This window comes from Somniosus microcephalus, chromosome 28, assembly GCF_052327205.1.
Source record: "Somniosus microcephalus isolate GS21.2 chromosome 28, FLI_Smic_1.0, whole genome shotgun sequence".
NCBI classification, from domain to species: Eukaryota; Metazoa; Chordata; class Chondrichthyes; order Squaliformes; family Somniosidae; genus Somniosus; species Somniosus microcephalus.
The window spans coordinates 9,582,274-9,599,579 of record NC_141014.1 but is presented as its reverse complement, the minus strand read 5'-3'; the positions used below and the strand labels follow the sequence as shown (position 1 = coordinate 9,599,579).

General features: G+C 52.8%; 1 protein-coding gene across 1 annotated transcript in view; it reads left to right on the top strand.

Annotated features, from left to right (window-relative positions):
• The window catches only part of fam234b (family with sequence similarity 234 member B), a 73,321-nt gene that overhangs the window by 51,032 nt on the left and 4,983 nt on the right, over positions 1-17,306 (top strand). Inside the window, exons 9-11 of the mRNA XM_085969438.1 lie at positions 6,629-6,710; positions 9,558-9,707; positions 12,543-12,660. Coding sequence (XP_085825564.1) covers positions 6,629-6,710; positions 9,558-9,707; positions 12,543-12,660 — 350 coding nt within the window. The remainder of the gene's footprint in view (positions 1-6,628; positions 6,711-9,557; positions 9,708-12,542; positions 12,661-17,306) is intronic.

Genomic DNA, 17,306 nt, shown 5'->3' with positions numbered 1-17,306 from the left:
CAGAAATCTATCGACTTCTGTTTTGAATATACCCAATGACTGAGCCTCCACAGCCCTCTGGGGTAGAGAATTCCAAAGACTCACCACCCTCTGTGTGAAGAAATTTCTTCTCATCTCAGTCCTGAATGGCCTACCCTTTATCCTGAGGCTGTGGCCCCTGGTTCTAGACTCCCCAGCCAAGGGAAACATTCTCCCAGCATCCACCCTATCAAGCCCTGTAATAATTTTGTATGCTTCAATGAGATCCCCTCTCATTCTTCTGAATTCAAGAGAATACAGGCCTAGTTTACTCAATCTCTTCTCATACGACAGTCCCTTTGAGCATCTGCATTCCCCAATCTTTCACCATTTAGGAAATACTCTGCCTTTCTGTTTTTTTATACCAAAGTGGATAACTTCACATTGATCCACATTATATTCCATCTACCATGTTCTCGCCCACTCACTGATCCCCTTGAAGCCTCTTCACATCCTCTTCGCAACTGACACTGCCACCTAGCTTTGTATCATCAGCAAATTTGGAAATGTTACATTTAGTCCCCTCATCCAAATCATTGATATAGATTGTGAATAGCTGGGGCCCAAGCACGAATTATTGCGGTACCCCACCAGTCACAGCCTGCCATCCTGAAAAAGACCCGTTTATCCCTACTCTTTGTTTTCTGTCTGTTAACCAATTCTCAATCCATGCTAGTATATTACCCCCAATTCCATGTTGTGGTGTATGTGCCTTTAAGAGCCCCCTGTGTACTGTAATGCCGGTAATGGCCACTCGGGCTATATAAGCCTGTATATTGTCTTGTATCTGTTAGTTCACCTCCAGACTTTGTTCAGTTAACACCTGTGAAACCTACTCCTGCCTTCCGTGTCTCTATTAACACACGGATACAACAGTGGCGACGAATTGGAAACGGACTTACCTGCAATTTGGCAGCACCTCAAGGACATCGATTCCTCAGACGTCCAAAGTCGAAGAAAAGCAAGAAAAAAAAAAGCTGTGGTTTCACCAGCTAGCCGAGCTGGTGGCAGGTACTGCAATAATCCTTCCTGGGCGGCGGGCTGGGGCTCCATCGGCTGGCTCTGCAGCGAGGCCAAGCAGCGAAGGCGGAGGCAAGCAGAAACAGACGGGGGGGGGAGCACTCGGGAGACGGCCGGCGCTGCAAAGCAGGTCGGCATTCAGACCTAGCAGAGAGAGTCCGGCGGGAACGAGTCTCCACCTGTAAATAAAAAAATTAAATTAAAAAAAAACGCGGAAACCAGCGTTGTCAGCAGCAGCAGCGGCGGGAAAGCGCAGGAAGCGCCATATCTTTTCTGCAGGAAAGAAAGAAAAGCGCGGGAAGCGCCATTTTTTTCCCAGGATGCCTAAGGCTGGCAATATTGATGCTTTTGATAACGATATAGAGGATTGGACCACATATGTGGAAAGAGTGGAGAAATATTGCACAGCGAATGAAATAAAAGATGATAAAAAGGCATCGGTACTTCTAAATCTAATGGGCGCAAGGACATACGGGCTGTTATGAAGCTTAATCACTCCAGCCAAACCGATGGACAAGAATTTTAAGGAGATTGTTGATACCCTACACTGCCAATTCGGGACAGGACTGGCAGATTCTCTACGAGACAAATTCGTCTGCGGTCTCCTAAGTGAAGGAACACAAAAAAAGCTACTTTCTGAGAAAGATTTGACACTGGACAAGGCTTTCAGTGTGGCTGTATCATACGAAGCAGCAGCAAGAGGAGCTGCAAAGATACAGCAAAAGCCACAGGACTTCGGCACCCATGAAATGACACGGGGTTTCGAGAGATGTTATCGCTGCGGCAGATCCACCCATGACCAGAGGGACTGCTGGTTCAAGGACAAAGCATGCAGGCAATGCGGAAAGATGGGACACATTACACGTGTATGCCGATCTGGAAACAAAAAATCCACTGACAGAAAAAAAATCAATAAAGAAAAGTACAGAAAGGTACAAATGATGACGGACAGTAGCTCCGAAGACCAGAAGAGCGATAGCGACTCCGGAAACAAGAGACTAAGCTCTCTCAAATTACATAATGTAATTGCCAAAGAAGATTACCAGACCATTTGGGTTACCCTCACGATAGCGGGGTCCCCAGTTAAAATGGAGCTAGATACAGGATCAGCTCTGACCGTCATAAGTAGACGGGATTACGAGCGGCTATTTCCGCATATACCTTTGAAAGACACATCCATTATCTTGAAAACATATACGGGGCAGAAAGTATACCCCAAAGGGAAAATAAAGGTGCCTGTTGTATACAACGGCAAGGAAATACAGAAGTTGTATTTATACGTTCTGCAAGATGGTGGTCCACCGCTGTTGGGACGTGAATGGATCAGGAAGATACGTTTGGACTGGCACTCCATTCAGGCACTGACGGTGACCAGTAAGAAAAAAAATGATGATGACATTATACCTGAACGATTAAAAGACATCTTGGCCAACGCCAAAGAAGTGTTCCAACAGGAACTAGGAACCTTGAAAGGTGTCACCGCCTCAATAAAGGTGGAAGATGCGGCAATTCCCAAGTTTTTTAAGGCAAGGCCGGTGCCATACGCAATTCGTCCAGCAGTCGAGGCAGAGCTGGAGAATTTGGAAAAGACAGGCATGTTATCCAAGATAGATTGGAGCGAGTGGGCAACACCCATCGTCCCGGTCATGAAGAAAACGTTAAATGATAAATCTGAAGAACAGAGAAAAATTCGCATCTGTGGGGACTTCAAGGTGACTGTAAACCCGGTCCTTCACACGGTACAGTATCCTCTTCCGAGGATAAAAGATATTTTCGCCTCACTATCCGGAGGGAAACGTTTCACAAAAATTGACTTGGCACAGGCATATCTACAGATGGAGGTTGAGGAGGCCTCTAAAAAGTATCTCACAATAAACACACACAAAGGCCTGTACCAGTACAATCGACTGGTTTTCGGAATAGCATCAGCTCCAGCTATCTGGCAAAGAGCTATGGAACAAGTCCTGCAAGGGATTCCTGGGACTCAATGCTACCTAGACGACATCCTTGTAACAGGAGAAAACGACAACGAACACCTTGCCAATTTGGAGAAGGTACTCACTAGGCTGCGAGAACGGGGCCTACGAGCAAACCGCCCCAAGTGCGAATTTTTCCAGAAACAAATATCATATTGTGGCCACATAATTAATGAAGAAGGGTTGCATAAGTCCCCTGAGAAAATTGAAGTGGTCATAAAAGCACCAGCACCTGAAAATGTCTCACAATTAAGGTCGTTCCTGGGATTGATAAATTACTACCATAAATTTTTACCGAACTTGTCAACTCTTCTGCACCCTCTTAACGAACTGCTACAAACGGGAGTAATTTGGGAATGGAGCGAGGACTGTAAACGTGCCTTCCATAAATGTAAAGGCTTGATCACGTCCAAGGAAGTTTTGGCTCATTACAACCCATCACTGCCAATCAGACTGGCGTGCGATGCATCCCCTTACGGCGTAGGAGCGGTATTATCACATAGATTCCCTGATGGCTCAGAACGGTCGATAGCTTTTGCGTCACGCTCATTGAACTCAGCTGAGCGTAACTATGCCCAGATCGACAGGGAAGCACTCAGCCTGGTATGGGGAGTGAAGAAATTCAACCATTACCTACACGGACAAAAATTTACCTTGTTGACTGACCATCAACCCCTCGTCGCCATATTCAACCCTAAAAAGGGTGTTCCCATTATGACAGCGCAAAGGCTACAGAGGTGGTCCCTTTTCCTAGGGGCACACCAATATGACATAGAATACAAAGGATCAAAACAGCATGGGAATGCTGACGGTTTATCGTGCCTACCGTTGCCAACGGTAGAAGAGGCACCTACAGTAGACCCAGTGGAGATGTTCCACTCAACCATAGTGGAATGTCTACCAGTAACAAATTCTGCCATTGAAAAGGAAACGAGAAATGACCCGACTCTCTCACGAGTCTACGATTTAACGGTGAAGGGATGGCCAGCACATGGCGAACCACTGTTGCCAGCATTCTCGCAAAGAAGAGAACAGCTGTCAGTGTGCCGAGGAACCTTGATGTGTGGATCCAGAGTGGTGATTCCACCCAAACTCCAGGATAAAGTGCTAAAGGAGCTTCACGAGGGGCATCTGGGTGGAGTGAAAATGAAGAACCTAGCCAGAGCGTTTGTGTGGTGGCCAGGTATCGATGGAGACATCGAAGAAATGACCAAGAGCTGCCTAGGATGCCAGAAGGTCCAAAACGCCCCACCACAAGCCCCTCTACATCCATGGGAGTGGCCCTCATCTCCATGGCAAAGGGTACACATCAACTTTGCTGGTCCATTTATGGACTCAATGTTCTTAATCGCAGTTGATGCACACTCCAAGTGGCCGGAGGTAATAAAGATGTCCTCCACCACCACGGAAAAAACCATCACAGTATTAAGGACCATATTTGCCAGGAATGGGCTGCCTGAACAGATCTGTTCTGATAATGGACCGCAATTTGTGTCCGAAGAATTCAGGAAGTTCTTAAAAAACAATGGGGTTAAGCACTACACGTCCGCCCCATACCATTCCGCCACCAATGGATTGGTTGAAAGGTTTGTCCAGACCTTCAAGAAGGCCATAAAGACCATGGGTAATGAAGACATAAAACTTCAGCATAAGGTAGATAACTTCTTGTTTGCATACAGGAATGCAACACATGTGGTTACAAACCAAACTCCCGCCATGATGTTCTTCAATAGAAACCAAAGATGCCGGCTGGATTTGATCAAGCCAAACATCAGAAGGGACGTGGAGAACCGGCAATTTCAAGGCATGAATGAAAGGCCAACTAGAACCTTCCAGATAGGTCAACAAGTTTTGGCCCGGGACTACCGTACTGAGAAATGGCAGCCTGGAACTATTTGCACACGACTAGGACCGCTGATGTATACCGTGGACATTGGAGAAAGCATAATAAGGCGCCATGCTGACCAGATCATAGAGTCATCCGAAAAGGGACAACCTACACCACAACTCTATACGCCTAATGATGAAGTAGAGATACCCATAGTATCTACCTCCGATCCGGTGATACTGGAACCAGATGAACCCGACACTGGCATTCAAGCCGAATCAGCCTTGCCAAAAGAACCTACTACACCACCAGAAACTACTACACCACCGAGGCGTTATCCGGACCGAGTCAGGAAGCCTCCAGAAAGACTGACTTATAATTGATTAACTGCAGCAATGTGTAGATTATTGTTCTTGTAACATGTTAATTAATGATTACTTAAAATATTATGTACTGGTTGTCTAAAAGGGGAGGAATTGTGGTGTATGTGCCTTTAAGAGCCCCCTGTGTACTGTAATGCCGGTAATGGCCACTCGGGCTATATAAGCCTGTATATTGTCTTGTATCTGTTAGTTCACCTCCAGACTTTGTTCAGTAAACACCTGTGAAACCTACTCCTGCCTTCCGTGTCTATTAACACACGGTACAACACATGTGCCCTAATTTTGTTCACCAACCTCTTGTGTGGGACCTTATCGAAGGCCTTCTGAAAATCCAGATACACCACATCTACCGATTCCCCTTTGTCTACCCCATAGTTACATCCTCAAAGAACTCCAATAGGTTTGTCAAATAGGATTTCCCTTTCATAAATCCATGTTGACTCTGCCCAATCTTCCTATTAGTTTCTAAGTGCCCAGTTATTGCATCCTTTATAATAGATTCCAGCATTTTCCCAACTACTGATGTAAGGCTAACAGGTCTGTAGATCCCCGTTTTCTCTCTCCCTCCTTTCTTAAATAGCGGGGTTACATTTGCTATCCTCCAATCTGCAGGAACCATTCCAGAATCTATAGAATTTTGTAAGATGACAACCAATGCGTCCACTATTCCAATGGCCACCTCTTTCAAAACCCTAGGATGTAGGTCATCTGGTCCTTGGGATTTATCGACTTTTAGTCCCATTAATTTTGCTAGTACTGTTTTTTAACTAATAATATCTTTAAGTTCCTCATTCTCGTCACACATTCTAGGTGGAAGAGTTCGCGGGTTTGGGAGGTGCTGCCGAAGAAGCCTTGGCGAGTTGCTGCAGTGCATCTTGTAGATGGTACACACTGTAGCCACGGTACGCCAGTGATGGAGGGAGTGAATGTTTAAGGTGGTGGATGTGGTGCCAATCAAGCGGGCTGCTTTGTCCTGGATGGTGTTGAGCTTCTTGAGTGTTGTTGGAGCTGCCACTCATCCAGGCAAGTGGAGAGTATTCCATCGCACTCCTTACTTGTGCCTTGTAGATGGTGGAAAGGCTTTGGGGAGTCAGGAGGTGCGACACTCACCGTAGAATACCCAGCCTCTGACCCGCTCTTGTTGCCACAGTATTTATGTGGCTGGCCCCGTCTATGTATAATCACACATTGCCCTGAGTTCACACTGCTCTGTTCGATTGGTGTGCAATCGCTGAGTTAACCTGGGTGTAGATGTGCCTGTGCAATGTCCACTCTCTCGATTGGGGCCGGGGCTGTGTGATGGCAGAGGGCTGGAGATGGGAGATGGAGATTTCCGTCGCATGCCCGGGAACACCCACTTCATTCCCTGTGTGCAACACTAACAGGAATGGTTTTCCTTCCAGTGCTCCTGTGGCCGGGTTCTTCAATGAGGACGGGATCCTGGATTTCCTGATCCAGATCACCAGTGGGAACAACACGAGACAGGTGGGCGCTAGCGACTTGCTTTGTTGGGGTTCCTTTTATCTCCGTCGGTGTCTTAGCGACCACCTAGTATTCCCCGTGAAGTGAGCCGGCCCTCTCCCAGGCCTCGGCCATTCTCCCGAGGCAGTCCCTCGCATTGTGTGCGCACTGTTGGGAGGCCTGGGGTGGAGAATCGCCAGCCTCTGATTTCCCTACTCCTGCTTCCTGCTCCCACCTGACAGTGTCATGGAGTCATAACAGCACAGAAGGAGGCCATTCGGCCCATCGAGTCCATGCCGTCTCTCTGTCGAGCAATCCAGTCAGTCCCATTCCCCCGTTCTATCCCCGTAACCCTGCAAGTTTATTTCCCTCAAGTGCCTAATCTTGTACACCTCTATCAAATCAGCCCTCAACCTCCTTTGCTCTAATGAAAACAAATCCAGCTTCTCCAACCTGTCCTTGTAGCTAAGATCCCCCATCCACGGAACCATTCTGGTAAATCTCCTCTGCACCCTCTCAAGGGCCTTCACATCCCTCCTAAAGTGTGGTGACCAGAACTGGATGCAATACTCCAGTTGTGGCCTAACCAGCGCTTTATAAAGGTTCAGCATAACTTCTCTACTTTTGTACTCAATACCTCTATTTATGAAGCCCAAGATCCCATGTGCTTTACTAACCAGTCTCTCAATATGTCCTGCCACCTTCAGGGACCGATGCATATTAACTCCCAGGTCCCTCTGTCCCTGCACACTCTTTAAAACTGTGCCATTAAGTGTATATTGCCTCTCCCTGTTCCTTCTGCCAAAATGCATCACCTCACACTCTGTCTCTGTATTAAATTCCATCTGCCACTTGCCTGCCCATTCTGCTAGCCTTTCTGCGTCCCGTTGCAGTCGATTGGTATCATCCTCACTGTTTGCCACACCCCCAAGAAGATCGGAATCACCTGGTATGCGCAGTCGGCCGCAGCCTTCCCCCTTGGAACCGCGCAGGGTTGTGGCTCAGCCTCACGCCAGGGAGATCAGATGGACAGGGGCTCAGGGGAGGGTCAGGATCCGCTCCTCACTGCTGTTACAGCCACTGAGTGCAACACCTACCAGCTGATTCAGAGCAGCATGGCTAGAAACTGCGTGGCCCCTTCCCCGCACCTCCCCCCCGCCCACCCCCACTCCCACACCAACCCCACCACCCAGGCTGTAGTTAACCGCGAGCCACAGTTATACCAGAGGAGAGAAGAAACGGGAGGAGCGCCGAGCAGGGAGCGCGATGCAAAACATAAACTAAAACCAAATAACAATGCCGAAGCACAGCAAGCTCGTCAGCACCCAACAGAAAGAAAGACTCGCATTTCTATAGCGCCTTTCACGACCACCGGCCGTCCCAAAGTGCTTTACAGCCAATGAAGTACTTTTTGAAGTGCAGTCACTGTTGTAATGTAGGAAACGTGGCAGCCAATTTGCGCACAGCAAGCTCCCACAAACAGCAATGTGATAATGACTGATTAATCTGTTTTTAGTGATGTTGATTGAGGGATAAATATTGGCCCAGGACACCGGGGAGAACTCCCCTGCTCCTCTTCGAAATAGTGCCATGGGATCTTTTACATCTACCTGAGAGAGCAGGCGGGGCCTCGGTTTAACATCTCATCCGAAAGACGGCACCTCCGACAGTGCGGCGCTCCCTCAGTACTGCCCCTCCGACAGTGCGGCGCTCCCTCAGTACTGCCCCTCCGACAGTGCGGCACTCCCTCAGTACTGCCCCTCCGACAGTGCGGCGCTCCCTCAGTACTGCCCCTCCGACAGTGCGGCGCTCCCTCAGTACTGACCCTCCGACAGTGCGGCGCTCCCTCAGTACTGACCCTCTGACAGTGCGGCGCTCCCTCAGTACTGACCCTCCGACAGTGCGGCGCTCCCTCAGTACTGACCCTCCGACAGTGCGGCGCTCCCTCAGTACTGACCCTCCGACAGTGCGGCGCTCCCTCAGTACTGACCCTCCGACAGTGCGGCGCTCCCTCAGTACTGACCCTCCGACAGTGCGGCGCTCCCTCAGTACTGACCCTCCGACAGTGTGGCACTCCCTCAGTACTGCCCCTCCGTCAGTGCGGCGCTCTCAGTACTGCCCCTCCGACAGTGCGGCACTCCCTCAGTACTGCCCCTCCGACAGTGCGGCGCTCCCTCAGTACTGATCCCCCGACAGTGCGGCGCTCCCTCAGTACTGCCCCTCCGACAGTGCGGCACTCCCTCAGTACTGCACTGCAGCGTCAGCCTAAATATTTGTCTCTGGAGTGGGACATGAACCCACGACCTTCTGACTCAGAGGAGAGGGTGCTACCCACTGAGCCACGGCTGAGACGGACACAGGTGGAGATGCTCCATCAGCAATCCCCCCCCCGGAAACGTTGACGTCTTTTGGACTCGGGTGTTGACCAACTTGCTCCGTGTTTCCAGGATTTTCCAGTTTTATGCTGCGTTTGTTTTAATAGAATTACGTTGCATCGAATGTCCAGCACAGAAACAGGCCATTCGGCCCAACTGGTCCGCGCTGGTGTTTATGTTCCACACGAGCCTCCTCCCACCCTCTTTCTCACCCCATCAACATATCCTTCTATCCCTTTCTCCCTCATACATTTATCTCGCTTCCCCTTAATATTGCTGCTCCCTGCTTCATGTTCACTCCTCCTAAAGTTATCCCACTGATAAAACAGTGTGGAAACTCGCTGGGATAGTAAGAATGACAAGGCTCCCAGAGGTAGCTTGTTGTGTTTCTGACTGCGTTTGTCCTGTTATCAGTTTGCCGCTGCCCCTGAATTAACGCCGGTGTTTGAAGCAGTTGCCCCTTCTGACCTTCACAAACACTTCTTTCTTCTCCTAGAGTTTAATTATTGATGGGAGTTCAGGCAAGGAGCTGTGGAAGGCAGAGCTGGGGTGTCGGAGCCAGGGCTCGCACGCAGCCTCGATACCGCTGTCTGACGGCAGATCGGCATTTCTGTTCTGGGCTGGAGAGTGTGGAGTGAAGCCCTCGGTGAGTGAGTGTAGAGTGACCCCTCGGTGAGTGAGTGTAGAGTGATCCCCTTGGTGTGTGAGTGTAGAGTGACACTCGGTGAGTGCGGAGTGAAGCCCTCGGTAATTGAGTGAGTGTAGAGTGATCCCCTCAGTGAGTGAGTGCGGTGTGAGCCCTCGGTGAGTGAGTGTAGAGTGACCCCTCGGTGAGTGAGTGTAGAGTGATCCCCTTGGTGTGTGAGTGTAGAGTGACACTCGGTGAGTGAGTGCGGAGTGACCCCTCGGCGAGTGAGTGCGGAGTGACCCCTTGGTGAGAGAGTGCGGAGTGACCCCTCAGTGAGTGAGTGTAGAGTGATCCCCTCGGTGAGTGCGGAGTGAAGCCCTCGGTAATTGAGTGAGTGTAGAGTGATCCCCTCAGTGAGTGAGTGCGGTGTGAGCCCTCGGTGAGTGAGTGTAGAGTGATTCACTCGGTGAGTGAGTGTATCAGTGAATGAGCGTAGAGTGATCCCCTCGGTGAGTGAGTGCGGAGTGACCCCTCGGTGAGTGAGTGCGGAGTGACCCCTCGGTGAGTGAGTGCGGAGTGACCCCTTGGTGAGTGCAGAGTGACCCCTCGGTGAGTGAGTGCGCAGTGACCCCTCGATCAGTGCGGAGTGACCCCTCGGTGAGTGAGTGCGGAGTGACCCCTCGGTGAGTGAGTGCAGAGTGACTCCTCGGTGAGTGAGTGCGGAGTGACCCCTCGGTGAGTGCGGAGTGACCCCTTGGTGAGTGAGTGCAGAGTGACCCCTCGGTGGCCTCGGGTTAATGTCTCATCCATGAGACGGCATGAGGTGTCCCACTCCTCACCAGCCGGGGGTCCCGTTCTTCACAGGCCGAGGGTCCCGTTCTTCACAGGCCGGGTGTCCCGTTCTTCACAGGCCGGGGGTCCCGTTCCTCACCGGCCGGGGGTCCCGTTCCTCACAGGCCGGGGGTCCCGTTCCTCACCGGCCAGGGGTCCCGTTCTTCACAGGCCGGGGGTCCCGTTCCTCACCGGCCGGGGGTCCCGTTCCTCACCGGCCGGGGGTCCCGTTCCTCACCGGCCGGGGGTCCCGTTCCTCACCGGCCGGGGGTCCCGTTCCTCACCGGCCGGGGGTCCCGTTCCTCACCGGCCGGGGGTCCCGTTCCTCACCGGCCGGGGGTCCCGTTCCTCACAGGCCGGGGGTCCCGTTCCTCACCAGCCGGGGGTCCCGTTCCTCACAGGCCGGGGGTCCCGTTCCTCACCGGCCGGGGGTCCCGTTCTTCACAGGCCGGGGGTCCCGTTCCTCACCGGCCGGGGGTCCCGTTCCTCACCGGCCGGGGGTCCCGTTCTTCACAGGCCGGGGGTCCCGTTCTTCACAGGCCGGGGGTCCCGTTCTTCACAGGCCGGGGGTCCCGTTCTTCACAGGCCGGGGGTCCCGTTCTTCACAGGCCGGGGGTCCCGTTCTTCACAGGCCGGGGGTCCCGTTCTTCACAGGCCGGGGGTCCCGTTCTTCACCGGCCGGGGGTCCCGTTCTTCACCGGCCGGGGGTCCCGTTCTTCACCGGCCGGGGGTCCCGTTCTTCACCGGCCGGGGGTCCCGTTCTTCACAGGCCGGGGGTCCCGTTCCTCACCGGCCGGGGGTCCCGTTCCTCACCGGCCGGGGGTCCCGTTCCTCACCGGCCGGGGGTCCCGTTCCTCACCGGCCGGGGGTCCCGTTCCTCACCGGCCGGGGGTCCCGTTCCTCACCGGCCGGGGGTCCCGTTCCTCACCGGCCGGGGGTCCCGTTCCTCACCGGCCGGGGGTCCCGTTCCTCACCGGCCGGAGGTCCCGTTCTTCACAGGCCGGGGGTCCCGTTCCTCACAGGCCGGGGGTCCCGTTCTTCACCGGCCGGGGGTCCCGTTCCTCACAGGCCGGGGGGTCCCGTTCCTCACAGGCCGGGGGGTCCCGTTCCTCACAGGCCGGGGGTCCCGTTCTTCACCGGCCGGGGGTCCCGTTCTTCACAGGCCGGGGGTCCCGTTCTTCACAGGCCGGGGGTCCCGTTCCTCACCGGCCGGGGGTCCCGTTCCTCACCGGCCGGGGGTCCCGTTCCTCACCGGCCGGGGGTCCCGTTCCTCACCGGCCGGGGGTCCCGTTCCTCACCGGCCGGGGGTCCCGTTCCTCACCGGCCGGGGGTCCCGTTCCTCACCGGCCGGGGGTCCCGTTCCTCACCGGCCGGGGGTCCCGTTCCTCACCGGCCGGGGGTCCCGTTCCTCACCGGCCGGGGGTCCCGTTCCTCACCGGCCGGGGGTCCCGTTCCTCACCGGCCGGGGGTCCCGTTCCTCACAGGCCGGGGGTCCCGTTCTTCACCGGCCGGGGGTCCCGTTCCTCACAGGCCGGGGGGTCCCGTTCCTCACAGGCCGGGATCCCGTTCCTCACCGGCCGGGGGTCCCGTTCTTCACAGGCCGGGGGGTCCCGTTCCTCACCGGCCGGTGGTCCCGTTCTTCACAGGCCGGGGGGTCCCGTTCCTCACAGGCCGGGTGGTCCCACTCTTCACCAGCCGGGGGTCCCGTTCCTCACAGGCCGGGGGTACCGTTCCTCACCGGCCGGGGGTCACATTCCTCACCGGCCGGGGGTCACGTTCCTCACCGGCCGGGGGTCCCGTTCCTCACCGGCCGGGTGTCCCAATGAGAGGATTGCCAAGGAACAAATGACTGACACCTTGAGGTCGGAGGAGTGTCGCTTGTTTTGAATTGCACTGACCCCTCCATTGCTTCACAGTGTGCGCTGTGTGTACGAGCCCGCTGCGTGGCATTAGTGTCAAGTATGGCAGTCAATTCAAGGGCTGTGTTTGTTGACGATTGCTTGCTGTTCTGTTTAATCACAGGCTCAGGGGACAGACTCGGACTCGCAGCGCCAATACCACCTCTACCTCCTGCACCCATTGTACCCCAGTGTCCTGCTGGAGCTGGCCAACAGCACAGGGGCCGTGTCTGCATCAGCCGGTGAGTAAAGGCACAACACCCAGGCTCTGAGGGCAACTGTGAGAGATGGAGCTGTCAGGCTGGGGCAGGGGTCTGGAGGTCAGAGTGGGGCACAGCATCGTCACTCCAGCCCACGAACCCTGTCATTCCGATCCTGTCACTTAGTGCCAGATGCAGCTGGCCAGACGCACCGGGCCAGACGCAGCTGGCCAGACGCAGCTGGCCAGACGCACAGGGCCAGACGCACCTGGTTAGATTCACCGATTACTGTGCTCAGCACCTACTGCATCAGGGGCCAGTGTAGCTCAGTGTAGTCCTGCTTACAAGATGGCCATCCTCACTGCATCACAATGCCAATAAAAACTGTTTTAAAAAACAAATAATTACTTTAAAAAACCTTTAATGAAGCTTGTTTAAATCCTCCTGCCATTCTTGCCCTTCTCGAGTGTGGTACTAAACCGTACTCCGCGCCCTGTGATGAGTTAACTGACCCCAGCCCAGGCTGAGGTGGGGGTCGCTAATATAAGAACACAACATAAGAATTAGGAGCAGGAGTCGGCCATACGGCCCCTCGAGCCTGCTCCGCCATTCAATAAAATCATGGCTGATCTTCGACCTCATCTCCACTTTCCCGCCCGATCCCCATATCCCTTGATTCCCCTAGAGTCCAAAAATCTATCGATCTCAGCCTTGAATATACTCAACGACTGAGCATCCACAGCCCTCTGGGGCAGAGAATTCCAAAGATTCACAACCCTCTGAGTGAAGAAATTCCTCCTCATCTCGGTCTTAAATGGCCGTCCCCTTATCCTGAGACTATGCCCCCTAGTTCTAGACTCTCCAGCCAGGGGAAACAACCTCTCAGCATCTACCCTGTCAATCCCCCTCAGAATCTTGTATGTCTCAGTGAGATCCCCTCTCATTCTTCTAAACTCCAGAGAGTATAGGCCCAATCTACTCGATCGTTCTTTTTTAAAATTTGTTTATGGGATCAGGGCGTCGCTGGCAAGGCCAACATTTATTGCCCATCCCTAATTGCCCTTGAGAAGGCGGTGGTGAGCCGCCTCCTTGAACCGCTGCAGCCCGTGTGGTGAAGGTGCTCCCACAGTGCTGTTAGGGAGGGAGTTCCAGGATTTTGACCCAGCGACGATGAAGGATCGGCGATATTCTTGCAAGTCAGGATGGTGTGTGACTTGGAGGGGAACTTGGAGGTGGTGGTGTTCCCATGCGCCTGCTGCCCTTGTCCTTCTAGGTGGAAGAGGTCCCGGGTTTGGGAGGTGCTGTCGAAGAAGCCTTGACGAGTTGCTGCAGTGCATCTTGTAGATGGTACACCCTGCAGCCACGGTACGCCGGTGGTGGAGGGAGTGAATGTTTAAGGTAGTGGATGGGGTGCCAATCAAGCGGGCTGCTTTGTCCTGGGTGGTGTCGAGCTTCTTGGGTGCTCCCTCTCATCCCAGGGATTAATCGCATGAACGGGGCTCCGGTTTCCCTCAGCCAGGATTTCTGCTGCTGGTGACTGTCCCGTGCCCCCCACCCCTTCGCCCCCTGGAAAGTGTGCATGTGGGCAGAAAGCAAGGGTAGCGTTGGGTTCAGTTGCCACGTTCCCCATAGCCTGCCAACACTCAGCGTCTCCTCCCCCCCCCCCCCCTTCCTGCCCCACTGGAGGTGCAGCGGGTGGAGGTAGCAGGAGGCCAGTGGCGATGTATCCCACCGCATGTCACTGACGTCAGACGTGGAGGGTCAAGGAGCGAAAATCGAGGAGGATTACAAATAATCCACAGATTATCCAGGCAGCCTTAATCGGAACAAAAACAATTCCTGGAGATTTCAAAGCACTAACCCTGCATCTGTGTGCAGTCTGCTGTATGTGCCTCATTTATTTACTGGCCAGAGAGGGGACTATCGCAGGTAAAACAACAACTCCAATTTATACAGCGCTTTTAACTAGCACAACATCCCAAGGTGCTTCACAGGAGCGATTATCAAACAAAATGCGACACCGAGCCACAAAATGCGACACCGAGCCACATAAGGTGATATTAGGACAGGTCCTAATCGTTAATGTAAATGGGGAACAGCAGTGGTCCCAGCACCGATCCTTGTGGAACACCACTTTCCACCTTCTGCCAGCCTGAGTAAGTACAGTTAACCCCTACTCTCTGTTTTCTGTTTTGTAGCCAGCTTGCTATCCACTCTGCTACTTGTCCCCTGACTCTACATGTTCTGACCTGAGTCAAGAGTCGACAACAACAAGTCGCATTTGTATAGCGCCTTTAACCTAGTAAAATGTCCCAAGGTGCTTCACAGGAGTGTTATAAAACAACATTTGACACCGAGCCACATAAGGAGCTATTAGGGCAGATGACCAAAAGCCTGGCCAAAGAGGGAGGTTTTAAGCAGTAAATTAAAGAAGGAGAGAGGAGGAGGAGAGATTTAGGGAGGGAATTCCAGAGTTTAGGGCCCAGGCAGCTGAAGGCACGGCCGCCAGTGGTAGAGCGATTAAAATCGGGGATATGCAAGGTGCCAGAATTGGAGGAGTGCAGAGATCTCGGAGGGTTGTAGGGCTGGAGGAGGTTATAGAGATAGGGAAGGGCGAGGCCATGGAGGGATTTAAAAACAAGGATAAGAATTTTAAAATCGAGGCATGACAGGACCGGGAGCCAATGTAGGTCAGCGAGCACAGGGGTGGGTGAACGGGACTCGGTGTGAGTTGGGACACGGGCAGCAGAGTTTTGGATGCGCTGAAGTTTACGGAGGGTGGGAGTCGGCCAGGAGAGCGTTGGAATAGTCGAGTCTGGAGGTAACAAAATCTGAATTTTCTGCATGGTCCCAAAAGGTGTTGGAAATAAAACCTGCAGGGCTGCAGATAGCAGCCGTCACAGTCCACACCACTCAGCTGGGCGGGGACGTTCCACCGAGACTCCCACAGGGACACCCGACACAGCAGTCATTGTGTCCCACACAGGGTTTGATCATCTCACTCTCTTATCCTTACAACCTTCATCTCTACAATAAGTAGTCATTCATCCAGTTCCTTTGAAAGGAGTTCATCGACTCAGCCTTTATCTGGGACATCTCTGACCTCATCGCAGTGGAAATTTATACTCGTGTCCACCGGCCTTCTGAACAATACATTTAAAAAAAAAGAGTTAAATATTGTAAGAAACTCGTTCGTCCTATTTGATAAGCTGTATGTTAGAGGCCTGGTCCCAGAACTGTGCAGCGTGACATGGAGCAGATAACCCCGAGTTATACTGCCTGCTCTGCATTACTCTCTGCCCTGGGACAGCAGCGCCCGGTGCGCTGGAACCCGAGGGCCAGTTACGTATTAATGTTGGGATAGAGCCAGTTCAGGGGGTGCAAATCCCCCGGGGGACCAAATGCTTCACTGTGTTGTTGTGATCTGGAACGCGCTGACTGACAGGGAGCAGATTCAGTCGTAACTTTCAAAAGGGAATTGGATAAATACAGGAAACTTTCGATTTACCGGCACCTAAATAACCGGAAATCTTGGTTAACCGGCAAAATTCAGGAGTAGGTTCAGGTAAGTTTTACTTCTGCCTTCCTCGATCTGTTGCTGTGCAAGGGTGTGGCTGCAGCTGTTGCTAAGCTACAGAGATGCTTGGAACTTGTGGCCATTGTTCTGAACCTGTTGCTAAGCAACAGGGTTTGTTGCTTTATACGGAGCTCTCAGCTCCGTATCTTTTACTATAGCTTTTGGTTATCCGGAATTTTTGATGAACCGGCACCACGTCGGTCCCGTCGGTGCCGGATAAAAAAAAGTTTCCTGTACTTGAAAAGGAAACATTTGCAGGGTTGTAGGGAAACAGCAAGGCGGGGGGGGGTCTAATTGGAGAGCTCTCTCAGAGAGCCGGCACAGACATGATGGGCCGAATGGTCTCCTGTGCTGGGTGATTCTATGAAATTCTACGAAAAGGCATTGATGCCTTGCTGGGGGCTAGTGTCACTGCACCATGCATTCTCCAGTGCATCCTTTGCACATGAGTTTAGACGCTGAGTGTCAGCAGATATTTGGCAGTGGAAGGCATCACAGATGAGCGGGGTCATTGAATCATGGAATCAGAGAAATTTACAGCACAGAAGGAGGCCATTCGGCCCATCTTGTCCGTGCCGGTCAACAAAGAGCTATCCACTGTAATCCCACTTTCCAGCTCTTGGTCTGTAGCCCTGCAGGTTACAGCACTTCAAGGGCATATCCAAGTACTTTTTAAATGTGATGAGGGTTTCTGCCTCTACCACCCTTTCAGGCAGTGAGTTCCAGACCCCCACCACCCTCTGGGTGAAAGGAGTTCTCCTCAACTCCCCTCTAATCCTTCTACCAATTACTTTAAATCTGTGCCCCCTGGTTATTGACCCCTCTGCTAAGGAAAATAGGTCCTTCCTATCCACTCTATCTCGGCCCTTCATAATTTTATACACCTCAATTAGGTCTCCCCTCAGCCTCCTCTGTTCCAAAGGAAACAACCCCAGCCTGTCCAGTCTTTCCTCATAGTTAAAATTCCCCACCCCAGGCAACAACCTCGTAAATCTCCTCTGCACCCCCTCTAGTGCAATCACATCCTCCCTGTAATGTGGTGACCAGAACTGCACGCAGTACTCTAGCTGTGGCCTAACTAGTGTTTTATACAATTCAAGCATAACCACCC